The sequence below is a fragment of the Mercenaria mercenaria genome, chromosome 9 (genome assembly GCF_021730395.1).
Source record: "Mercenaria mercenaria strain notata chromosome 9, MADL_Memer_1, whole genome shotgun sequence".
NCBI classification, from domain to species: Eukaryota; Metazoa; Mollusca; class Bivalvia; order Venerida; family Veneridae; genus Mercenaria; species Mercenaria mercenaria.
Genome location: NC_069369.1, coordinates 66,314,703 through 66,342,441, shown reverse-complemented (window position 1 = coordinate 66,342,441; position 27,739 = coordinate 66,314,703). Strand labels below are relative to the sequence as shown.

General features: G+C 34.8%; 1 protein-coding gene across 1 annotated transcript; it reads right to left on the bottom strand.

Moving 5' to 3' along the window:
- Nucleotides 1-411: 411 nt before the first annotated feature.
- On the bottom strand, nucleotides 412-27,735 carry LOC123547355 (exonuclease 3'-5' domain-containing protein 2-like). The gene is made up of 12 exons (XM_053551612.1): nucleotides 27,584-27,735; nucleotides 22,807-22,961; nucleotides 22,243-22,397; nucleotides 19,729-19,851; nucleotides 18,589-18,700; nucleotides 17,169-17,331; nucleotides 16,696-16,808; nucleotides 15,161-15,332; nucleotides 14,006-14,171; nucleotides 11,673-11,870; nucleotides 11,292-11,423; nucleotides 412-10,215 (listed from the first exon to the last, which is right to left on the bottom strand). Exons 1-12 carry the CDS (start codon nucleotides 27,633-27,635, stop codon nucleotides 10,020-10,022), a joined length of 1,737 nt encoding a protein of 578 aa, XP_053407587.1. The 5' UTR covers nucleotides 27,636-27,735; the 3' UTR covers nucleotides 412-10,019.
- Nucleotides 27,736-27,739: the final 4 nt, after the last annotated feature.

Below are 27,739 nucleotides of genomic sequence, written 5' to 3'. Positions count from 1 at the left end.
ATCCCTTGTACTTTTTAAGTAATGACAAACTCCACCAATTGTGACTGACACATGATGGATGAAGTGATATACAAATGGAGAAAAAAGTAGCATACATGTTCTCCACATTGCGTTCTATCTATGTATTGTACCATGTTTGTTTAATTTATTGCAGGATGCACTTTAGATTTTTTGACTATTTGCTGCCATAGCAACTAAATTGGTTTCCATGGCAACAAAATAAAACATGAATATTGTCCATATTGCCATCTCAGTATCCATGTACTAAGTTTCATGGAAAAATATGTACTTTAAAGTTATTGCAAGATCCTTATTTGTGTGCCATACTGACGGACAGGTTGACAGACAAACAGAAGTCCCTTTCGGTAAAACACGGGTAGAGGCGTAAAATTAACTAAAAACAACAGTGCATCAGCTATAACATTTAATATCACAGAATTCTTGTAAGTTTTAACGACACATTTACATAAAGTTCAATGACATATTTACATTAGTCTAGGAATCTATGAAAATGGCCCCAAAGAAATGGTTAGTTAATGTTTGAGAAAATGCAATCCATGTTTTTTTTGGTCTAGGGAAATTCAAAAACATAATTATATTCAAAATTCTTAAATAAGCAGTATGTTTATACTAACTAAGATATTCTGAAAGTTTCATATAGGATTCAAAATTGCAAACTAAAAAATTCTAAAGCCCAAAACATTTGTTTGGAATGGAAAATACTCTATTAAATTTTTTTGGACATCAATTTCAAAACTAGTCAAGATATTTTTAGAATTTATCTCCCTTGGAGATCTTTTAGAATAATGTATAGTATCAAAAATAGCAGGAGAGTAAAAATGTAAAATCCTTCCCTACGAAATAAATGATACTTAATAATCAAATTGTTAAACTTTAATCACAGAACTCTTGTAAAGACTGTATATAGAATAAATTTTGAATATCTCATGTACCTCTACACAGCAGATAGAATGTAACAGATATAAATTGCTTCAATTTCATAAATAAGAAAAGGCATACTTAAACATTTCATTACTACAGTCAGAGCCCTGCAAAATGTTATTCCATCAAGGGGGATATCCCTGCCAAGTTTAGTCAAATTTTTTAAGTCTGCTTACAAGTAACTGAAACTAACAGGCAAACAAAAAATAATCTGGCGAATTTTAGACAGTACTATAACTTTTGGATAAGCTGTAAAATGTGTAAAAAGCTCTATTGTGTCAGTCAAAATGTTATGCAAAATAGATGTATTTCATATCAACTTGATTTACATTGACCTTCTTAATTTACTATCGCTACTGTTTGCAAAAATGCAATGAACATCAGTAGGCATGTCCCTTTAAGTATTTGTTTCCACAGAATGTATATGCTTTCATTAAGACTCGCACATCAAAAATGATTAACCCTTATCATGCTGGGGCAAGTGAATCTGCCTTTGCACTGTTCGCCATTCAGTCAGTATCTTTTTTTGGTTAGCAGCCCTTTTAAAAGTTGATGGTACTGTCCAATTTGAAAGATGGACAAGTTCATTATAGAAATTTAGCAGGGTAAGGGTTAACAAGAGGGTCATGATGACCCTGGATCGCTCACCTGAGTAATATGAGCTACATGTTTCAAATGTAAAACTGATGATAAAATATTAGGAAAGTCAGTAGGTCATATTCATGGTTAATGAAATTCAGTTTTATGATTGATGTGCAAAACTGTGTATGTCATCAAAATTTCAAGGCTGTATCTTAAAAAAACAGGAAAGTAGGTCAGTACGTCAATGTCACAGTCAAGTGACATCATGTTACTTGGGATCATCAGGTAATTATAATTAAACAGTCTTGGAAATAGGATCAGATGATTTTTTAAATATTTTTTCCTATATAACTCGTATAATAACTAAGTAACCCCAGGGCGGGCCTCTTTTAACCCCAGGGGCATAATCTGAACAATTTTGGTAGAGGACTACTAGACAATGCATCATAACAAATATCAAAAGCCTAGGTCATATGGTTTCAGACAAGAAGATTTTTAAAGTTTTTTCCTATATAAGTCTACATAAAACTTGGGACCCCCAGGTCAGGGCCTCTTTTCACCCCAGGGGTACAATTTAAACAATTTTGGTCGAGGACCATAAGACAATGCTACAAACCTAATATCAAAGGTCTGAGTGTTGTGGTTTCAGAGAAGAAGGTTTTTAAACTTTTTTTCCTATATAAGTCTATGTAAAATTTGGGACCCCCGGGGCAGGGCCATATTTTACCCTAGGGGGATAATTTGAATAATATTGGTAGAGGACCACTAGATGATGCTACATACCAAATATCAAAGCCCTAAGCCATGTGGTTTTGTACAAGAAGATTTTCAAAGTTTTCCCTATACAAGTCTATACAAACCATGTGACCCCCGGAGTGGGGCCATATTTGACCTTAGGGGAATAATTTGAACAATTTTAGTAGAGGACCACTAGATGATGCTACACACCAGATATCAAAGCCCTAGGCCCTGCGGTTTAAAGTTTTTCCTTTCGGTTGCCATGGCAACCAGAGTTCTGCATGGAATTCAATTCTTTGAACAGTTTGAAAGGGGGCCACCTAAGGATCATTCCTGTGAAGTTTGGTGTAATTCTGCCCAGTGGTTTTCAAGAAGATTTTTTTAGAAAATGTTGACTTACACACGACACACAACGGACATTGAGCGGTCACAAAAGCTCACCATGAGCCTTTGGCTCAGGTGAGCTAAAAACAGATCTTGCTTTCATAAACAAAAATCTTGCTTAGCATTCACATATTTCCTATGTTACAGCCTTTCATTATTTCTGTTCATTTACAGCCTTTGAAAATTGACAACCTTTGTAACATACAACTTCTTAAAGGTGCAAGTTGCAAGATTTATTGTTGAGAAACTACTTTCCTTCATTAGTTATGAATTAAAGTAATAACAGGGAGTAATTAAAAGTACTGATAACAAAATGTCTGTTTTAAGGTTAAGCAGTATATGATCAAACTGCAGAAATATTTGGTAAAAGAACAACATCTTGACAATCAATCTACCTGTCCAATACATGTTTCACAGTCCTGTCCCATAATTCTGGATACTTAAAATATTCTCTAAAAGTTGTCCCCCTTTAAAAAGAGGGCCATTTGTAAAGAAATAAAAATGAAGAATTGATGAAAACTATGTTAAACCTTGTTACCTGAAATTTCAGCACTATTATTGCACTTGCATCAAAATGAAGATATATAACATGTCTTTGAAAATGGTGTATTTTAATGGCACTGAACTGTCCAAAAAGTGTGGCATATTTATGCAGTCCTTTTCTATCTATGAATTCTATTCATATACCAGTAAATTTACAATTATTTTATAGAGTAATATACATGCTTCATAAACTGTTTAATTTTCATGTAAAACAACTCTTTCTTTGATATGTTTTAAACCGTGGATGTTACAATTAAAATTCAATTGGAACTTGGTATCTTGACCTCCGAATCTTGAAATTCTGTAGAGACCGTACCATAGCTCTTTGCATACTTTGATTTTTCAAACTAAAGTGATTTTTACAAGTGCACCGGTTACGATAAAAATGTAAACAACGGACTCTGTCTATGAAACTTTGAAATGAACGAATGACAGTCGATCTTAGTCATAATACTGATTGACAGTGAATGCTAATGACTCCATGTGTTGCAGAAAGGTATTTAATTTGTAACTGTAATTTCCCATCAATTGAAATCCTCTCAAAACTGGTAAAATAATTACTTATATTTGGACAAAATTCGACAGCTGCAAAAAGGGCAAATATAAAATATTCAGTGTAAGTAATATTTCACTGGTAAATATAATACTATGACTTTATCGTTATTGTAATTGATAAGATTTTGATTTTAACTATTTTCTAAACTTGAAATCATATTCATTTTCTTTAAAGAAGCTAGACTATAGTAAAGGCGAGACTAATTTAAGGGTCAGCAAGTAAAGCATGACAAGTGCCACCGTGGTATCTATTCGACGTGCAGATATCTATCCTTATTATAAGATGTTACTGGATTGCTTTCCTTAAATATACCTTGTTAGAATATATTATATACTAATTCCACTAAGGTGGCATGAGAAATGGTCATCAGTTGACACATCATCCTTAACGGTTTTGCTATATAACTCTTGTCTCATTAACAGACTGATAGGTGGGCTTAGTAGGTTAGGATGTCGAGAGCACCTTAGCTAGGCAGCGCTTTTGCTGCAGAGCGCCTTAGCTTTCAAGCAGAGCTGTAAGAAGATGGGTGTCTCTCAGTTTTGGCATTTAAGATTCTAAATTATAATTATTATTATTACACTTATTTTATTCTAAAGGACTATTTTGGAACTATGGATAAATTAATTTAAGAAAGATAGAATTATTTATTTTAAATGTGCATCTAGAGAGAGAGATTTTTATGTATTAATTAATTCAGGATAATTTCGGGATTTGGAATGAATAAATCATATTTAAAGAACTTTGTACCTCATTTTTTTATGTACTAAATAAAATCCACTATACGATTGACTAACGAACTATATATAAAACGGCTGATAGGGGTACATCGCTCTTCTTGGTGCCGTGACCAGGATATTTTTTCAACAATGTTTAGACTTTTAGGAATTTTGAGCAGTTTCGTCGGCGGACAGTTTTAGTTACAGTCTTTGAGAGGAATGACGGAAGTACAACATAAGAAGTTATACATCAGAACAATTGTAAGTCCTGTTTATTTTTCCCTTCCTTCTAGTATGGTGCAAGCCGTCCATTGTTTAGCAACAGAAATTCAAGTAGGCTTTCAGCTACGCACATTCGGCAAAAATCACACAATATCAGCATTAGACCGGAATGCAAACTTTTTCATAAACAGGATTAAGTAAATAGAAATCTATGATTTGTCGTTTTAAAAGGGATTATTTACAGTGTGAAATAGTATCTTATGTACATCTAAAATGTTTAAATGTTTAGCACTCTTCTCTCAAAATGAAACCATTAAAAGAAGATTTAAGTATCCAGTTAAAAATGTTTATTATCTCAATAAGGCAGATAATCCAAATTCTTGTTTAGTACAATTGGTAAACATATTCAATAAGACGTTGATTTATAATAAGTTTATGGCTTTTTATCACTTCAACCAAAGTTATCAAAGAAAAACCTGTAAATTTGCAATTGGATCATTTCGTTTCAAAATGGGTAGAAAGAAGTAAATTATTTGTTTTTTATTCTCTGATATGACGAGAAATGTTATTTTAGAAAAAAAGTTTCTTATATAATTTTGGGGTTCATATTTACTACGATTTACAAAGGCTAAGGGTAGCCAGAAATTATATGCGTCTAAAGAGATTTGGATATATCTTTTTTTTTTTATAATAGAATGTAGACAATGCAGGTTATTAAACTGCAAACTTCACAAACATGTGTAGTAAAATATGGACAAGTTCACATTTGTAGGCCTATATTTTCGAAATTCCACCCATTACCAAACATTACATGACACATGAGGTGTCTTTATTAGATATGGATAGTTTAGTCAAAATAGGACAAGAAAGAAAAATTACAAATACTTTTGGTTCAAATAAGGACAAAAATCAGTTTCTCAAATAATGATAGCGATTCCCACAATCATAGTCCTTTAAAAGAGGTCAAATGTCCATCTGAATATCAACATGTGTTATTCCGTGTTATCAAGAAAAATATGGTTATCTTTGCGGAAAGTTTTAGAGATTTAAGACAATAGACGCCTTTCATATTCCGACCTTATTGCGATCTGTTAAAGATAGGTCAGTAGTAGATAAAGCTACTTGTAAAAAGCAAGAAACTAAGTAAATCAAAAGGTTACTTCTACATGTAGCTTATCTGTTTTAATTGTAGATAAAAAGGACTAGTCAAAATTTTTTCTTTTGATTAAAAGAAAAAAGCTTCTCTGAAACTAGTAAATTGCTTATTATAGGTCACTGCATGATAAGTGAAAGGCTTTGATAATTATTACGTTGTACATATGTAAGTACTAGAATTTAATAGCAATAGTTAGGGTGAGGGCAAATTTATTAATGTTTTATTTTTGTTTGTCTATGAGTATCTTGTTTTTGTTTTATTGATAAATATCTCCTAGAATACTGAAGACAGACTTTATTTATATAACAAATGATAAGCTGTTATATAGCACCTGAAAGAAATAAAGGTGTTTATGAAATTTGCATGAGCTGCATTTTATTTCGTTTCTGTCTATTAGAAAACCATAGTAGAAACATGGTTTCTTACCCTGCAGGTTCCTGATTATTGCTCAGTATCATTTGCAAGGAATTGTCTAGCAATACATTAGCAGCATTCAACGTATGTCATTTTAACAGAAAAATGACTTAAAATAATGTTTAAGTTTGGGGAGCTTATAACATGTAATTAAACTCATTTGGAGTGGCCTTTGTCTGCTTTGACAAAAAAGGCATCACGCGATATGAAGGTAAATGGACAGGTTTATTATTCCGGTATATTGCTGTTGTTGTTGGGGTTTCCTGTCTTTGTGCGTGGTATGATAACTTTAGTTTGTTGCTGCTTTTGTTATAGACTTAAGTAATTTTCTGTAAGACATTGGCTTGCAAGAGGTACTAGCAGAAAGGGTAAGGTAACAGGCAATGGATGCTGAAGAAGACAAGAATCCTATTGTGAAATTCAAATCAGCACTACCTGTTGAGGAGTATATTGCACTGTATCCGAATATGAATATTTCGGGCCATACCCATGGCGAAGAATAAAAGTGCATAAATGAAATTTACTTATATGGTGAAGGATATATTAACCAACGTTACATTTGAAATTATGTATATGTCGAACTTACAAGGAGGACAGATAATTACCATATCATCACATGCACGAATGTTCTTAGTGACTGTTAACTCTCTCTCTCCGCGATCAATCATTATCTTTTCAAAACTTTTAATAATAAATTGGATTCTGCGTTGTACTATGAATGAATCCCTCTCTACTATCTGTTTATTCAACATGCAAAACAATCCACTCTCTGAGATTTACAGCCTGATGAGTATAATACTTATACAACCAAGCAACAATGCAACGATGTTATGGTACAATGATGTTATGGTACAACGATGTTATGGTTCAACGATGTTATGGTACAATGATGTTATGGTACAACGATGTTATGGTACAATGATGTTATGGTAGAACGATGTTATGGTACAACGATGTTATGGTTCAGCGATGTTATGTTACAATGATGTTATGGTACAAAGATGTTATGGTTCAACGATGCTATGGTCCAACAATCATATGGTCTAATAGTGTTACGGTACAACGATGCTGTGGTACATTGGTGTTATGGTACAAGATGCTGTGGTACATTAGTGTTATGGTACAACTGTCTTTTGGTCAATGGTATCTCTTTACAATGGTGTCATGGTACAACTGTTTATAGAACAATGGTGTTATGGTATAATGGTCACAGCAATGGTAATGCTACAACATCCTGATGTTACGGTCAACAATGTATTGGTACAACAGTAGCCTCAGTACAGCAGAGTGTTGACTACGCAATTATAAGTCAACACTATCACTAATGTTCAACGATGTCTACGTGATGGCCCACTGCCCACTATCGCCTCATTGATTTTAACCGATGTCTCCATGTTGTCCTACAATCAAACCACTAACGCCTCACAGATGTTCACTGATGTCTCCATGATGTCCCACTAGCGAACCACTATCGCCTCCACAACGATGAAACCTTATTTGAAATGCTTGAAATGAATTGTATATAATCATTGTTATCATGATAGGACTGTGTGAGTGTGAATTGTATGTCTTGTAAGGATGCACATCTTTATCTACTTCTGCACTGATTTTAAAAAGAAAAGTGATTCTCACTTTTATTTTTCCAAGAAAGGAAGGAAATATAATACTATGACTTTATCGTTATTGTAATTGATAAGATTTTGATTTTAACTATTTTCTAAACTTGAAATCATATTCATTTTCTTTAAAGTAGCTAGACTATAGTAAAGGCGAGACTAATTTAAGGGTCAGCAAGTTTAGATAAAGCATGACAAGTGCCACCGTGGTATCTATTCGACGTGCAGATATCTATCCTTATTATAAGATGTTACTGGATTGCTTTCCTTAAATATACCTTGTTAGAATATATTATATACTAATTCCACTAAGGTGGCATGAGAAATGGTCATCAGTTGACACATCATCCTTAACGGTTTTGCTATATAACTCTTGTCTCATTAACAGACTGATAGGTGGGCTTAGTAGGTTAGGATGTCGAGAGCACCTTAGCTAGGCAGCACTTTTGCTGCAGAGCGCCTTAGCTTTCAAGCAGAGCTGTAAGAAGATGGGTGTCTCTCAGTTTTGGCATTTAAGATTCTAAATTATAATTATTATTATTACACTTATTTTATTCTAAAGGACTATTTTGGAACTATGGATAAATTAATTTAAGAAAGATAGAATTATTTATTTTAAATGTGCATCTAGAGAGAGAGATTTTTATGTATTAATTAATTCAGGATAATTTCGGGATATGGAATGAATAAATCATATTTAAAGAACTCTGTACCTCATTTTTTTATGTACTAAATAAAATCCACTATACGATCGACTAACGAACTATATATAAAACGGCTGATAGCGGTACATACTACCAGTTAGTAAGTTCATACTCTGAACCACACATCAGAGAAATTTGGGCAGATTTGACCGATTATGACGATGGCAGCATTAGAGTATATGTTTTCTTTACACAAATATTGCCGTTAGGTAACAAAGCGAATACGCCGATAATCCGGAGTTCACCGATTATTGTTCCAGTTCACGCAATGTAATCCAGCAATTAAACTGCATAGCTATTAGCTACTGCTGTTATAGGGAAGTGGTAGAGTGTCTGCCTTAGGTGTGAGAGGTCCTGGGTTCGAGTCCCAGTTAGAGCTTAACTATTTAGATTCTGCTAAAGCATAGTTTTGCTGTTAATAGACTATTCCAGATGTTCTAAATTTTTAGCACATAGTATCATGGATCATTATTTAGCAATCCAGGTCAAAGTTGAATGTTAAATCAAATGCACCTAATTAGAAAATATTGACTATATTATGTCCCTTTGATGCTTATGGTCTCCATCTTCAAGAAGAGTTACATTTCCTTGATCACAAAATTTTCGTTAACATGAAAATATTAAATGCTCATAACTCCACACTTCTGGTTAAAATATTGTCTATAATTCTGTTTTTGAGAAATATATGGACATTTGTCTTCATTTCAAAGCTTTTTCACATCAAACCTATGATTTGAAAAACTTAGGTACTATCTCTAAATTCTGGCTACAACATAGAATTTTTCAAGGCCCATCCTGAAAACACTTACACAGAGTTTCATTTTTTCAGAAGAATTTTGGCATCTCAAAGTAATATGCTCAACCCCCTGGAATTTGAGATACACAGTTTAAACTGTAATTAGATTTGCTGGCATGCCCCTTTAGTAAACCATATTACAAGAAGAGCTTTAAAACATTGATTAATATGATCTTTCCCTAGGGTTACACCTGTAATTCATTCTTATACATTTTTTAACAATTTATTTCTCTTTATACGTGTTTATTCCAGGTATCTGTGCTATCATTGGTTTCTCCTAGTTCTATACTGATCTGTATGTATTCATATTAAAGGAATAAAGGTACTCAAGGGCAGTTTCTGAGCAGTTACCTATCTTTACATTCTACATCTGCATTCATTAGTTTTAAATGTAGCTTATACATGAGCACATGGTTTCCTGCCATGCTAAAATTTCATAGGAAGAATATCTATCCAAAAGGAAATTGTTATTAGTGGTCCACTACCAAAACACTGCTAATTGTTATTAGTGGTCCACTACCTTAACACTGCCTACTGTTATTGGTGGTCCTCAACCTTAATACAGCTGTACTGACTGTTGTTTCAAGTGACATTGTAACTGAACATTTGTACAAAAATAAATACAGGCATATATGACATAAAATATCCAGTCAATTATTATTGCACATTGCTTTCATCCTTTCAGGTCTATGTTCCACTGACCATAATGTAGGTAAATACTTGGGCTGCATGATGTCTACAAAATGTTGCCGCCACATCTTCTCAAACTCCAGAAGTCCTCCTTCTTTTGCTATGTAATACTGCACTACCTTCTGTCCATGTGGTACAAATTTTGCATTATTAATTCTAAATAAAAGAGAAAATACTTTTACAATAGTTCTTTTTAAAGGATCTGTTTGTGTATATGAGTGGGTGGGCGGGGATGGGGGTAGCACTGTTTTCAATCGTATTTCAGTTATGTAACAGCAGGCAGTTAACTTAACAAGTGTTCCTGGATTCTGTACTGGTACTATCCTGTCCTCCACAAGTAACTGCCAACTTCTCCACATGAATAAGAGGTGGAGGACAAATAATTTCAGACATAATGTCTTTTACCAAATCGCCTTGGAAAACATAAACCTCATCTACACAGCAAGCTTATCACCGTCTATATATATAGATCTGTCTTCTCCCTAGTGAGCTATGTTGGCAGATTTCTTACAAACAGAAATAGGGTATAAATACATAATAATTTCAGTCAATTTAAATAATAACCTTTATAAAAGTCAACAGAACCATTTTCTCAGAACTGTTCACCCATCATCACAGATTCATGTGGTAATTTTTTAGTTATACGATGAGGGTTCATTCTGAAACTTTTTATAAGCATACTGTAACAATGTTTACTTTTGTGTGCATGGCATTCCGTAGGTTTGGTCAAAATGGCTAATTTTTGGGGGATATCACTTCATGGATTTTAACTTTTGAAGACGAAATAAATGAGAAGTTATTTATAGACTAGAAATTGATTTCGTACACTGTCACAACCAATAATTCTATGAAAATTAGTCCCCATCAAATATCAATGATTTAAAAATAAATAATATTAGTGATCTTAACCCTTACCCTGCTGAAATTCTATAATGAACTGGTCCATCTTTCAATTTGGACCGTACCATTAACTGTCAAAAGGGGTGCTTACCAAAAAGATACTGACTGAATGGCGAACAGTGCAGATCATGATCAGACTGCATGGATAGCCAGGCTGATCATGATCTGCACTGGTCGCAAAGGCAGAATCAATCGTGTTCAGCATGACAAAGGTTAACATTTACAAAAAAAGAAAAAAATCCTCTAAGGTTATTTCAATTAGAAAACCAAACATTTCAATGTTTTGTAATAATAGCACTTAAGGTAAATCAAATATATATATGTGTACTTACTTGACTTCCATTGTCAGCGTATTTTCTAGCAGTTCTGCTGGTAATGATTGCACACCATAAAATCTTTTCACAATTTCTTCCAATTCTTTAACTCGTGACTCTGGAATTTTTTCTCTGCTCTTCAATAATGCTCTTCAGGTAAATATAAAACTTTTTAAATAAAATTTCTGCTATTAAATATATTCTGGTCAAGAAAACAGAAAGTAGACATAATTCTATTTCATAATTATTGTAAGTTGAAATTCTACAATAATGCAAACTGTACTGCTGTTTAAAAAGGCATACAAGCATAAAGTAATCAATCAAATTACCAATTTTTTTTTAAGTTTAGACACACATGAAATCTTATGCGGAAATTTTAATAAGTTCAGATAATCTTACTTTGCTGCAGAGACAACTTTTGCTAGATCTTGGTCCCATTGCCGTTTTGAATCTTTCCCCGAGTCTAGGGGAGCATCACATTCTATAGATAACTGTTGTCTTAATGCTGCCTCATAATCAGCACACTTCAGATGACAGGATATGCACAGTAACAGTATATCATGTGAGGAATGGTCTTTGAGAATGGCTGGGAAATATCTGAAATATACAGCATAATAAAGAACAAATTTGCACAATTTTAAGAATGCCTGAAAATATCTGTAACACACTGGATACTTTTGAGGACATGAATAATGTCACAATAAGACCACATATTGTAACAAGAGGACCATGATGGTCCTGAATCGCTCACCTATCCCCACATGACCCAGTGTTGAACCGAGTATGACGTCGTTATTTCTATTATTTGACAAAGTGACCTAGTTTTTGAGCATATGTGACCTAGATATCATCAAGATAAAAAATTCTGACCAATTTTCATGAAGATCCATTGAAAAAATAAATTGACCTCTAGAGAGGTCACAAGGTTTTTCTATTATTTGACCTAATGACCTAGTTTTTCAAGGCACGTGACCCACTTTTAAACTTGACCTAGATATCATCAATGTGAACATTCTCACTAATTTTCATGAAGATCTCGTGAAAAATATGGCCTCTAGAGAGGTCACAAGGTTTTTCTATTTTTCGACCTACTGACCTAGTTTTTGACCGCACATGTCCCAGTTATTAACTTGACCTAGATATCATCAAGCTGAACATTCGCACCAACTTTCATGAAGATCCAGTGAGAAATATGGCCTCTAGAGACATCACAAGAATTTTCTATTTTTAGACCTACTGACCTAGTTTTTGACCGCACGTGACCCAGTTTTGAATTTGACCTAGATATCATCAAGATGAACATTCTGACCAATCTTCATCAAGATCTCTTGAAAAATATGGCCTCTAGAGAGGTCACAAGGTTTTTCTATTTTTAGATCTACTGACCTTGTTATTGACCGCACGTGACCAAGTTTCGAACCTGACCTAGGTATCATCAAGGTGAACATTCTGACCAATTTTCATAAAGATCATATGAAAAATATGGCCTCTAGAGAGGTCACAAAGTTTTTCTATTTTCAGACCTACTGACCTAGTTTTTGACCGCACGTGACCCAGTTTCAAACTAGACCTAGATATCATCAAGGTGAACATTCTGACCAATTTTAATGAAGATCCATTGAGAAATATGGCCTCTAGAGAGGTCACAAGGTTTTTCTATTTTTAGATCTACTGACCTAGTTTTTGACCCCACGTGATCCAGTTTCGAACTTGACCTAGATATCATCAAGGTGAACGTTCTGACCAATTTTCATGAAGATCCATTAAGAAATATGGCCTCTAGAGAGGTCACAAGGTTTTTCTATTTTTAGACCTACTGACCTAGTTTTTGACCCCACGTGATCCAGTTTCGAACTTGACCTAGATATCATCAAGGTGAACATTCTGACAAATTTTCATGAAGATCTCTTGAAAAATATGGCCTCTAGAGAGGTCACAAGGTTTCTCTATTTTTAGATCTACTGACCTAGTTTTTGATCGCACGTGACCCAGTTTCGAACTTGACCTAGATATCATCAAGATGAACATTCTGACCAACTTTCATAAAGATCCCGTGAAAAATGTGACCTCTAGAGTGGTCACAAGCAAAAGTTTACGCACGCACGCACGCACGCACGCACGCACGCACTGACGCACGGACGACGGACTACGGACGCCACTCGATCACAAAAGCTCACCTTGTCACTTTGTGACAGGTGAGCTAAAAACTGGTCCTTGAGATTAGCTTGGGCATATCTGAAATAGGTAACATAATTAAGATGATTATGATGTATTATGATGATCAGTTACCTTATAAATTGTGAAGAATGGTTCTCGAGAATGGCTGAGAATACCTGAAACAGCATACTTTTGATAACATGAAATGGACAATAACACTATACTGTATGAAGAATGGTCACTGAGAATGTAATTTTTGTTTCTGTTTGGTTTAACATCATGCCGACGCAATCATAGGACATAGGTCATATGGTGATTATCCAGCTTTGAAAATGGAAGATCACGATCACAGGTGACCCTCTGTGCATTATTTCATCATAAGCGAGCACCTGGGTAGAACCACCAACCTTCAGTAAGCCAGCTGGGTGGCACGGAGACCCCAGTCAATAAGAATGACTGGGAAATATTGGAAACCCGTAGCATATTTTCTCTATCATCAACAATCCTTCTGCAGACATTAATACATAAAAAGATGTATTATCCCTATATTCAAGTGAAACATATAGTTAACTCACTTTCTGTATTCCTGAGGTACAACAATTTTTCTAACGTAATCTTCACCTGCTCCACAAACTACACATATATTTTCTTTGTCTTCTAGGTAGTAATCGCGTTCACTTGTTGGCCGAGCTTTAGGTTCGAACTTCAGTTTTACACAAAATGGATCATCACTCACTTGTACTGAAATACAATAACAGCCATAATTATATATAAGCCATGTTACATGAAATGGTACTGCGAAATTCACGAAACAAGAAAAATGAATGAGTCCAGCTGTAAAAATGCTCTGTGATAATTTTCCTTTAAATGTAACATTTCGATCTTCAAAAAGGATAATTTCTCAAGGTTATAAACCATTAAATTTCTCATTTCTTTCAAGGATGCAGATAATTTTTGTGTTTTTCATTCGTATGAGTGGTCAAGGTCACCACTTCCCATAACTTGCCGTCTGGTCACTGTGGTCGAAGTCACCACTTCAAATCACTTGCTCTTTCATTACTATGGGTTTGTAATTTAATTTTCCGGACACAGAATTCATTCATGCGAGGAAGCTATCCAGATGGCATGCAGTTGGTGGTGTTATCTAACTTTCCACTTGTTGTGTCTGCAAAACCACTTTAGGGTCTTTCTAGACCAACATAGATGGAGCAAGGTAGTGTTGATGAAACCCAACATTCAATATTAAATTAGTTTACACATTTTAGACCAGCAAATTTTCTCTATTTCTGTGACTAAAATAAGCAGCATTATTACATACTCATTTAAAAACTTCATTATGTTTCAGTGGAATCTGAGACGTAAATATTTTTTCCATACTGACTTTCAAATTTCATATCGGATGTGTGACGTCAGTAAAATGTATGTCCTCGCGTTTAAAAGTTCTTTAACGACAATATTTTCAATTTCACTCAGGCTTAATAACAGATTTGTATCATTTATATAATAATTTTAAGTGTAGATGTGCATGTAATAAAAAGATTATTAGATTGCAGCAAGAAATATGCACTCATTCTTTCGTGGAATAATACTGCACTCCTAAAGTCTCGCAGTAAAGTCGCGCAGTATTTCCGGTGCCGAACTCATGCATATTTCTCTATACAAATCTTATAACCTATAAATACATTTCAGAGAAGCAACACCAGAGACAGTCACCAACTGATAACACTTACCACCAAGGCCTTTAGCAATGTACCATTTTGCTTTTCGTATATCACACAGCGTTAAACATTCACCATCTGGGGCCAGCAGCTGAGCATTGTAATATAGAGGGCGCTGTCTCGTCATAAACGCCTTCGTATTAGATTTATGTTTACCAGCTTTGTGTAATAATGATGAAGCATGCTGGAAAGAAAATGTTAAAAGAAATGAGATATTTTAATTAGTGAAATGGTAAGTTTTAGGCACAAACTAGAAAAATAAAGTTTATTGTATTTTTTCTGCACTCAGATGTGTTGTCTAATTTTCAAACCTGCTTTAGTTATAAGAAAGACTAGGTCATTTAGACATAATCCATAGAAACATCTTTTACAGTACATTAGCTCAAAATCATTAAATTTTGCATTAAGTCTATGGTTTTGTCAAGAATAGCTCTTTCATAAGCAAAAAATTTGTGAACTTCATAGTTGTAAAATGTAGTATATAAGCTATTTTGTTGAGATGTAATTTTATGGAATTTTAATTTTAGGCCATAAAATACGTGAAAATTGAATCCTACTGAAAAATCAAAGTACTGAAAGTACAGTACTGATGGAATGTGATTTATGTTAGTATGTGTATGAAAAGAATCCATTAAAAAAATGGCACAAGCGCTAACAGCGCTTTGATAGTTAGAAACCAAATACATATTGGATTTGATTCAGCTAACCATATCATCAATATGATACTGCAATTTGGTGATATATACAGTTATGCATTCAAACCCCCTGTAAAGTAAAAAGATGTTAAGTAAAGGCATGCAGCCGATAGTTATTTGTAGTAATTTAATGCGCCATTGGTATATATTCAAAGTATGTTGAACTATTTTTTACTGGGCATGAGTACTTGTAAGTTTGTGATCAAGTCCACGGCTGCCTCAATGGTGGTGATAGAGTAGGCCAAAATTTCCGGTCTGTAACGATAAAGATGTCAGAGGTGGTAAATTATTCCGCATTGAACTACACTGTTTAGCGAATAGATACAAAATAGTTGTGAGACAGTCTATTCCTGATTAAATTATACGCGGTTACATAGAGGTGATTTTGATAAATCACCTTCCAATCAGATGGCAGTCTTAACATTTTTTCTTCATGAAATAATCACACTACAGAATTTGTCATGGAAGTCATATCCCACCACTACTATTTGGCGTCTCATTTTTCAGCCATTTTACAGTTTGTTTGTTTTACTGAAAATATATTTCTTGCATTAAGCACAAGCTCACTTTTCTTTTGATGCACTAACAATGTTCTTGAAGAAAATGTAAGTTACAGACATTTAAAAAGCGTCCTGTTTGTCTTTCAGGTGTGCCTGTTTCCAATCTACCATGTATATATAAATTTATTCAGCCTCCAACGCACTTAAAGCTTGAAGCTTATTTAGTCATTTTCAGGACTGATTCAAGAGAAAATCCATTTCCCTTGTTTAATGACAAGACATGGTGACAATTTTGGCACAGTTCAAACCTGCCATTCCTGTGGAAACCTTAATACATGTATAAACAACAAACCTTTGATGAACCAGTTCTGTCATTATCTCCCTCCTCATCCTCTGAAGAGTAGTCTCCCTTAGGCAGTAACAAACTAGATAGCTTCTTGCTTTTAAAAGCGACATCTACAATATCTGTATTATCATAAAAATGAATATCATAAATGTATCAAATGTCTTCAAAAACTGGTTTGAAATTAATAATTTATTTTTACTTTGGCAAAATATTAAACACAACTATATTATGGTACTATTAATAACAGACATCCTTCTTTCATTATTTTAAACAGAATATTACTGTCAAAATTTTGGTAAATGGTCTGTCTGTTAGACAATTACCTACAATAATTAAAGAAATAATCATGCAACCCCATACAATGTCAAATAAATGTTTAAAAAATCTATTTGTACTTTAAAAGTATAATTTCAAGTAAACACTTCATGTATCATCTCTACTTTCAGAATACAACACAAAAAAATCATGCAGTCAGTTACCTTGGCATAAAGATCTGGCAGTTTGCCAAACCTCTGCTTCATTTGAACTTATAACACTGCCATAGAAGTTTGTTTTTCTAACTTTAATTCCATAAAGTTTCACAGAAATCAGCTGCATAAATATATCCATCCCTACCAGGGCATCGTCTGCTGCATAATTTACCTAAATATAGAACATATATCTATAAATAGAATAGTCAGGATTGATACAAGTATTCAGATTTTTTTACAACAACAATGTGAAATATCAGATTACACTGTGACTTGCTTCCTTAAATTTGTACATGTACTGCTTTTAGAGTTTCACTGACCTTCAGCAGTGGTCAATCACATTTAAACATTTTGTTACAGTTTTCACTTTTCATACACTGTCAAACACATCAGAGTCAAAATTCAAGTACTTTTCTGGGACGTTTTTTATACTTTTTAAAACTTTTTTCATGGATTTTTCTTCTCTCGAAATCATGTCTTGAATTTTTTTTCAGAACAACTTTTACCAACTATTTCAAAAACAATGTTCTAGCAGAAATTGCAATCTATGTAAACTGCAATAAAATGCAGTCCCAGACCAAACTTACACAACTAATACTGGTGCATACCAGGATCAATAAGTATCTAAATACCATATTTTCTTTCAAATTATCTTCTTTTTTCCTATTTCTTTTACATAACTATCCTTTCCACAAGCAAAATGCTGAAAGAATGTTTTTCAAGGAGTCTGAGTTGAAATTCAAGCATTTTTTTTTTAATTCAAGAACTTTTTTTTTGATAAAAAAAAAAAGTTTTACTCATTTTCAAGTGCTTTTCAAGGACTAGCACCAAATTCAAGGACTTTTCAATGACTGTGGGAACCCTGGTCAAACCTGAATTAAACAGCCAGCCAAGGCAGCAACATAATTTGGCTGCTTAAGGCAGGTGCCTACTTAGTTCAAGTTGAAATCAGAACAAAAAGTCAATTTGGAAAGTTAACTGATATATTCCTATCATTCCGTATGCAAAATATATTCATTAAATTCATAGGTATGCAAATAGTCTATCTTAGTTGGGCAACAACTTCATTCAAAAGAAAAATCAAACATCCAAAATACCGCAAGAGAAAATATAACATGCAATAAATATTTAGTGAAAATAAACATGTGTAAATGATCAGCTGTAAAAGTTTTGAACAAATTCATTACCTGACCAGAATCAGACTGACCACCTTTATGCATTTCATTTTTTTTTTTCCAGAACAAAGGAAATCAAGACATTTTGCTAAAATTTCAATCAGCAAGAAAATTAAAGATTTCACATTGAAGAAATTACCAGTATATAATCCAAACTGCAATGTAAATGCTAGGAGCAAATATCAATGGAACCAACATTTGCAAACAGAACAATTTAACCATTCCTGTTCAGAATATGGTCAATTTCAAATCACCTGTTCTTGTGAAAGTTGTTCTGCCTCCCAATCTCCACATCGTATGTCTCGATCTTTCACCATTGACACATTCAGGACTCCTTCAGCTATACCTTGCAAACTCTGGCTTGGGCTGAAAAGCAGTCATGCCTTATATTGTAGGTAAGAAGTTTTCCAAAGTGCTTTTATTCTGCATTTCAATAGGCAATAAACTAATTTTTCTTTCTTATGAATTTGCACCTAATGTTTGCTAATACTGTGAGAGAAAATGTTTGTAAACAATTCACAAATGTTATAAGTATAAATTTACGAATCACACTGTTTGCAAACAACAGAAAAACAAATTTTATCCAATGTATTGTACTGTATTGTTTATTTTTGTATCAGTTCTATTTCCCACAAGAGCTCGTAGAACATGAAATGCCCCCCTTAATGCATCCAATAATTGCACAAAGAACAGAAATTATTTGGTCACTGTGCACCAGACGTTTGACATACTGACCTCAAATAAATAATTATGGGTCATTTAGAAGTCATAAATGACCTCTGTATCAATGTGATCTTAGATCAAAGCATTCTCTACTTATCTGGCAAAATAAGTTCTACTGTTCTAGGTCAATGTGATCTTGAGCTTTGACCTACTGATCTCAAAACCAATAGGTGTCATCAGCTGGTCATAATCAACCTCCCTATTAAGTTTCATGAACCTAGGCCAAAGCATTCTCAAGTTATTGTCCGTAAAATGTTTAACTGTTCCGGGTTACTGTGACCTTGACCTTTGACCTACTAATCTCAAAATCGATAGAGGTCATCTTCTGGTCATGATCAACCTCCCTATTAAGTTTAGTGATTCTAGGCCCAAGTGTTCTCAAGTTATCGTCCTGAAACCATTTAACTGTTCCAGGTCAATGTGACCTTGACCTTTGACCTATCGGTATTGATCTCAAAATCAATAGGGGTCATCTGCTGGTTATGACCAACCTCCCTTTCAACTTTCATCATTCTATGCCCAAGCGTTCTTGAATTATCATTGGGAAATTGATTGGTCTACAGACCGACCGACAGACAAACAAACTGACCGACCAACATCAGCAAAACAATATACCCCTCCTTCTTCGAATGGGGACATGAAAACAGAAGAGAATATTCTAAGAATGATACCACTGATATCCTCTCACTCTCGCTAAGATATGACGAAGATCTACACATCCCGACACAAGTATACCATAATCCTTCAGTAGTTTTCTTCCATCATCCCTAGAGGCCACTCCCACCTTTAAAATACTGAAAACACAAACTACTTAGAATACTTTATTTCAGTAAAGTTTTTTTGACAGTTATCAAAGTAAATTTATGTAAAATCATATATTTTCTTCAAGTTAAAGGTTCCCTATCTTTAACAAGAGGGCCATGATGGCCCTACATTGCTCACCTGAGTACCACTGCTTTAACCAAAAACAAAAGAAAAAAAAAGGTACAGATATGTCAAAATACACCTTAAAATTGGAGGTACCATCCATGTTGTACCACAGAAAGGTGGTCTCGGTTTTATCCTACAGCAAATAATAAAAAAGTTACTAAATAAGCTATTTATAGTAACATAAAAGGGAAGTAATTAAAAAAAAATTATTGTAAGCAAACAAAAGAAGGATCTGCCAAATAAAAACAAGAGCACTGCAATGCACGCAAATGCAAAGCAATATTCACACAAAACAAAGTCATATGACCTTTGACCCCTAAGTGTGACCTTGACATTGAAGTGAGCCATCCGAAACATGCGCTCTGCACATCGTTTCAATGAGGTGAACATTTGTGTCAGGTTTCTCTGAAATCCATCAAGGGGTTCAAGAGTTACAGAGCAGAAGGGAAATTGCTAACCAACACACAGACAGACAGACAGACGGACACAAAGGCGATAACATAATACGTCCCTTCAGGAGTATAAAAAGGAATCGAGATCTTATGGTGATACAAGTTGTGTGCAAGTTTAGTTAAAATCAAATCATAAATGAAGCTGCTATTGTGCAGACAAGGTCAAAATAGCCAATTTTGGCCCTTTCAGGGGCCATAACTCTGGAACCCATTTTGGGATCTGGCCGGCTGAAGAAAGGAATTAAGATCTTATGGTGACACAAGTTTTGTGCAAGTTTGATTAAATTCAAATCATAAATGAAGCTGCTATTGTACAGACAAGGTCAAAATAGCGATTCCGGTAACTCTAGAACCCATTATGGGATCTGGCCGGTTCAAGAAAGGAACCAAGATCTTTTGGTGACATAAGTTTTGTGCAAGTTTAGTTAAAATCAAATCATAAATGAAGCTGCTATTGTGCAGACAAGGTCAAAATAGCTAATTTTGACCCCTTCAGGGGCCATAACTCTGGAACCCATAATGGAATCTGGCCAGTTGCAGAAAGGAACCAAGATCTTCTGGTGATACAAGTTGTGTGCAAGTTTGGTAAAAATCAAATCATAAATAAAGCTGCTATTGTGCAGACAAGGTTAAAATAGCTACGGTAATTTTGGGCCTTTCAGGGGCCATAACTCTGGAACCCATAAAGAAATCTGGCCAGTTCAAGAAAGGAACCAAGATCTTATGGTGATACAAGTTGTGTGCAAGTTTGGTATAAATCAAATCATAGATAAAGCTGCTATTGTGCAGACAAGGTCAAAATAGCTAATTTTGGGCCTTTCAGGGGCCATAACTCTGGAACCCATAATGGGATCTGGCCAGTTCAAGAAAGGAACCGAGATTTTATGGTGATACAAGTTGTGTGCAAGTTTGGTTAAAATAAAATCATAAATGAAACCACTATCGTGCAGACAAGAAATTGTTGACGGACGGACGGACGTATGGACGGATGGACTGACGACGGACGAAGGGTGATCACAAAAGCTCACCTTGTCACTATGTGACAGGTGAGCTAAAAATAAAAATTTGTTCCCAAGGTAGAACATTTGTGTTGTATTGTCAACTTGCAATGCATGTAGGACTCTTTATAACAAAACAGCTTTTTCACAGTAAGTTAGCAAATAAAGTGGAACTATATCCCTCGCAAAAATTTCTCACTTTACAGCATAAACACATTCCAACTGAATAACATGTTCAGTCGTAAGAACAGAAGACAACCAATGCAAAGGTCACAAACGGATACCTACTCTAATGATAAAATCGAAGGTATTGCAATTAGAGTCTCTTCTAAATATCATAATATCTGAGTTTAATGTGAGTTACTTGTAGAGAAAATACCAATGGCGAAGTCAAAGATAGCGTAAATATCGATATATGTATATATTATTCAACTTAGAAACAAGCTGGATTACATTAATGTTAGAACAAATCATTATTACATACAAGCATCTACTGCACCAAACATATCTCTAGGCAGGCCTAAAATACTAATTTGTCATCTGGGTCATTTACAACTGAAGACTGTGTCCATAGTACACTAAGTTAGAAATCCATGATTTTGCAGCATAATAAAAACTTAAGGTCAGAGACAGTTGTATGTCTCAAGCACCTCCATTCTGTAAAACTACAGAAAAAACTATCAAAATACTCCATAATTAATGGAGGCAGTGAAATGCAAGTAGTCAATTATGGGTATCTGATGATGATTTAACAGTTTCAAATAGCAAACTTTTAAAAATTTAAACAATACTAAGTGTAACTGACCTTTTATCTGACAGAAACTGCCTGAGTGTAGCTGGGATACTGTCAAGCTGAAATATTCGGACAAGAACACAGAATCCATCATGTGTTGCAAGTTGTATAAGTGCCACTGGAAGCCTGTGACCTGTAAAAACCCACTCACAATCGAATCCAACTGCCTGCAGATATAATAAATACACATGTACAGGTCAAAATACAGTCGAACTTTATTCACACAAACTTGAATAATTTGAACACCTCCATTCACTTGAATTCATCGTCAGGTCTGGCAAAATCACTGTATAATAATTATATAAAGTTTGATAGCTCAAATTACTGATAACTTGAACAAATTTTGCCGGGCCTGTCTAGTTCGAGTGAACCAAGTTCGACTATAGCAGTAAAGTGGACATATAAATGTGTATATTGTTACAATATCGTCTTTGAAATAAAATAGGTTTAAACAGATTAAGTTTTATATAAATAATTTCTTTAAATACCTTTATAAAACTGATATTGAAAAACTGTTGAAAAACAGTGTTACCAAGTCAAACAAACAAACATTTACAAAAAAAATGACCTGTATACCTTGATTACTGAGCACCTCCTAACCAGCTCCAGGTATATCTGAGCCCATTTGTCTACTGTGTCAACAATGTGAATTTCCTTACTGGATTTGTCTCTGAATTTTAATTGGTGTACAGCAGACTTGAGATGTTTGTACAGGGTCCATAGTGCTGCAACTGAAACATTTCAAATTAACGAAGGATCAGAGTAACGAATGGTACTTTCACCAATGATTGTAACATTAACATTTCCCCAACTAAATTTCTAAAATGGACTGGCCCATTATTCAATTTGGGCAGCACCATTTATTATTCAAATGAGTGATCATCGAAAATTTACTGACTTAATAACGCACAGTGCAGTCCTTGCAGGATGAGTTGGTCTGCACTGGTCGCAAAAGCAAAAGCACTTGCCACCAGGAGGCTTAAGGTTAATATACATATATTATTGATAAAAACTATCAACAACTGCAAAACTGATGCGTTATTGGTATCAACAAGTCAATGGTCTTCAGGGGTGAGACTAGTTTAAGTTACTGTTGGATGGATTGTTTGCCATGATTATAACCATTACCAGTTATTTATCACCTAGCAGTGGACCGATCACTTCATTTAGTAGTTTTTCTTTCAACTACTTTTGTTCCAGTACCACACAGATTTGACAGCTTCTGTCTTGTAAGTGGAATAAATTTTCCTACTTTCTTGTAAGTGGAATAAATTTTCCTACTTTCTTAAGTCACTGAACACAGAGGTTCTTCAATAAAATCTTGTATGCATGAACAAAAACCTTGTACGCATGGCCTCTGAGTCTGGATTAGAGCTTTACAGTGTAGGAATAATCAAACCAAATATCAACAAGAGCTGTCGGATGACAGCTCGCTCAACTATTCGAAGAATTGATTGAAGAATGGGGTCAAAATATTTCTACAGATATTCAGACAAAAAAAAATACATTAGACAAACAATGTTCCTGTATTTGTGGATTTCGATAAGTCTTGCACTAAATGGCAATGTGTGAACCAATTTCAAAGTCCAAAAAGGGCCATTATTCAGCCAAAATAGTTGTCAGAGTTATGCACTTTTGCCTACAGATGGAAATCATGATGATAAACAAGTGTTCAAAGTTTAAAAGCCATATGTCAAATAGTTTTGACAGAATGTGGACTTGTATGAAATCAGAACCAATTTCCAAGTCCAAAAAGGGCAATAATTCAGCCAAAATATATGACAGAGTTATGTACTCTTTCCTACAGATAGAGACTATTATACTGAACAAGTGATAAAAGTTTCAAAGCCATATGTCAAACACTTTACACAAAATATGAACTGGTACGAAAAACTTAACCAAGATTTCTAAGTCAAAAGGGGCCATAATTCAGCCAAAATCCTTGATGAAGTTATGTACTCTTGCCTATAACTGGACATGGTGATGGTAAACAGATGTTGAAAGTTTCAAAGCTTTATCTTCAAAGACTTTGTCAAAATATGAACTGGTACGAAAAACTTAACCATGATTTCTAAGTCAAAAGGGGCCATAATTCAGCCAAAATCCCTGATGGAGTTATGTACTCTTGCCTATAACTGGACATGGTGATGGTAAACAGATGTTGAAAGTTTAAAAGCTTTATCTTCAAAGACTTTGTCAAAATATGAACTGGTACGAAAAACTTAACCCAGATTTCTAAGTCAAAAAGGGCCATAATTCAGCCAAAATCCTTGATGGGGTTATGTGTTCTTGCCTATAACTGGAAATGGTGATGGGAAACAAGTGTTGAAAGTTTCAAAGCTTTATCTCAAAAGACTTTGTCAAAATGTGGACTGGTACGAAAAACTTAACCAAGGTGTGACGCCGACGCCGTGGTGAGTAGGATAGCTCTACTTATTCTTCGAATAGTTGAGCTAAAAATCCCAAACAAGACCTGATTACTGGAACAATTTTGATTGTTCCAAGTCTAGAACTAATAAACAAGTGGAGGATGCAAAGCAAATTATCACAAATATGCTGTCAGATGTAGACAACAGAACAGCAGCGGCTTTTACTGATGGTTCCTGCAGAGGAAATCCAGGTCCCTGTGGTGCTGGAGCTTGCATTCTCCTTCCAAACACAGAGCTATTTGAACTGAAACAACCGGTATCAAAACTATCATCCATCTTTGTAGGTGAATTGGTGGCAATCAAGATAACCCTTAATTTTAACAGTCCTAGAAGAGTCTACCTAGGAGATTACAAATCCACAAGTTAAAAATACTAAGTGACAGTCAGTCTGCTATAGGCATTGTTAATTTTGGATGGGAGAACAAAACACACAAATTCTTGTCAACAAAAATACTGCAACTATGGAAAGATCTTGAAATGCCTGGAGTAGACATCCACCTTGATTGGATCCCTGGACATGCTGGAATCAGTGGGAATGAGACAGACTGGCAAAAGAGGAAGCTATAGAGGCAGAAAGCATGACAGATGATGAGACAGATACAAGTCAAGTAGATATCTATTATGCTGCTAGGGAGTCAGTCCTTATGAAATGGCAAAAAAGGTGGGATATCAGTGAGAATGAATGTCATCTACATCAGTTGAGGCAAAAAGTTAAACCTAAGCACATTAATTTCCTGGGATTAAAAAAATCAGAAAACAGTGCTCCAGCTTGCCTAAATGAATATCAAAACAAGAGCGCCGCCAAGCGGGGCAATATACGCCCGAAGGCTTACATCATAGGATGTGAGCAAAAATTTTTTTTGACTGTTGTAGCCCCAAGGACTGGAACAACAAAAGGAAAACTTCAAAAAACAAATCTAAGTCCACAAAAAAAATATTCAAAGTCTACAAAAGAATCCTTATCAGGTACAGGTATGTAAAAATACACCTTAAAATTGGAGGTAACATCCATGTTGTACCACAGAAAAGTGGTCTCGGTTTTTCCCTACGGCCAATAATAAAAAAGTTTCAAAATCAGCTATTTATAGTAACATAAAAGGGAAGTAATTCAAAAAAAAATTATTGTAAGTACAAAAAAAAAAGAGATCTGCCAAATAAAAACAAGAGCACTGCAATGCAGAGCAATACACACAAAGCAAAGTCATGTATGACCTTTGACCCTTTAGTGTGACCTTGACCTTGAAGCTAGTTATCCGGAACATGCGCTCTGCATATCGTTACAATGTGGTGAACATTTCTGCCAAGTTTCTCTGAAATCCTTCCAGCAGTTCAGGAGTTACAGAGCGGACACGAAACAAACTGATAATACTTTTGACCCCTAAGTGTGACCTTGACCTTGAAGCAAGTCATCCGGAACATGCGCTCTGCACGTCGTCTTGGCGTGGTGAACATCTGTGTCAAGTTTCTTTGAAATCCTTCAAGGGGTTCAAGAGTTATAGAGCGGACACGAAACAAACTGATATGACCTTTGACTCCTAAGTGTGACCTTGACCTTGAAGCGAGACATCCAAAACATGCGCTCTGCACATCGTCTCAGTGTGGTGAACATTTGTGTAAAGTTTCCTTGAAATCCTTCAAGGGGTTCAAGAGTTACAGAGCGGACACGAAATTGCTAACGGACAGACGGACACCTGCGTCATAACATAATACGTCCCTTTGGGCGTATAATAAAGTAGGAACAGGAGCTGGTAGAACACAAAATGCCCCCCTTGATGCATTCATTCTATCGCAGTCATGAAAAGTTGTGTGTGTATCGTCCGTTTATTTAAACCTGACACTCAACAAGTTTAAATCGCACTGATTTTCACCACAGTTTTGATCCTAACTACTTGAGACGTAGAGGCAGATATATGGTAAATGTCTGTCTGTGAAATCGGTCCGCCTTGCAGTTTAAAAATTGAAACTACTGACCTTTGCAGATGCATGCAGGTAAACACAACTGAAATGAACCTGTTGCCAGTGTTGCTTTTAACCTAAAATTACATAGTTTAACTAGCACATGGCGTATGGGTCTGGTAAAATTTAGGTAGATTTGAATGTTTTAGGTAAAACTAGGTTTAAATTGGCAGAATGCTAGACATTTTTGTTAATTTTTTTATGAAATATCGGAAAACACTGCCATATGTGGGTTTTGTCAGCACAAGCAATAGGCGTCACTCTAACAAAATTAGACAGGAAAAAGCACAATACTGTGGTACGACGAGGACGTGGTACTGGCAAGGACTACTATTGCGGATAGACAACACGGCCATTAGTACCTAGGCTTTGACCAAAGGAAACGAAACAAAATGATCGATGGTGGCTCAGCAAATGTAAACCTTTGATTTGGTGCAAAAAAAAAATGAAAAGACATTTTTTGAAACTGTGAAAAAAAACCTTTACATTTACATATTGGTATTTTAAATCATCACCACTTTCTTGTTTTATCATTTGGTTTGACTCAACCACTGCTGAATATTCATAACTTTATCATGACATCACAGTACATTAGGGGTTCTAATTGACCAATCAGACAGCTGCATTTTCGAGTACCTGCCAGTTTCCACTTGGGTATAACAAAGTATATTTACAATGAACATATAGTGACTTTAGAAATAAATATCACACTATTTTAGAAATCAAATTAAGATTTCTCACTGCACATGCCCCAGATGATGCTACAAACAACAAAACTTTGAAGTTTCATTGAAATATTATATCAATTTAATACTTTTATTTTAGTTGAAAGTTTGGGATTTTACACAGGGAGTCTATGATAAAGCCCGAGTAAAATGTAATCATTACCCAAGTGAAATTAGTATCATTCCGCAATGTTTTGGACATGTTAAAATTATGAATTGGCAGACCTTATCAGTTCCTCTTACCTCCAATGACAGCTATTGGAATGGCAACCCTTTTGATATATAAACTCTCCATGGCTTTTTGATTTAATTGTTTCGTTTTTGTCTTTTCGTATAACTTTGTTAAAGTTGGAAATTTCACAATTTGAAATCATGCTCTCATGGGCGCAGCCATGTTTA

Excerpts from the sequence above, each read along its gene's own strand:
- LOC123547355 (XM_053551612.1), bottom strand. The coding sequence starts at position 27,635 with ATGGAGAGTTTATATATCAAAAGGGTTGCCATTCCAATAGCTGTCATT. Across the intron at positions 22,962-27,583 it reads TCCAATAGCTGTCATTGGAG|TTGCAGCACTATGGACCCTG; the intron begins GTAAGAGGAACT and ends GAAATGTTTCAG. Across the intron at positions 14,172-15,160 it reads CATTGCTAAAGGCCTTGGTG|TACAAGTGAGTGATGATCCA; the intron begins GTAAGTGTTATC and ends ATTGTATTTCAG.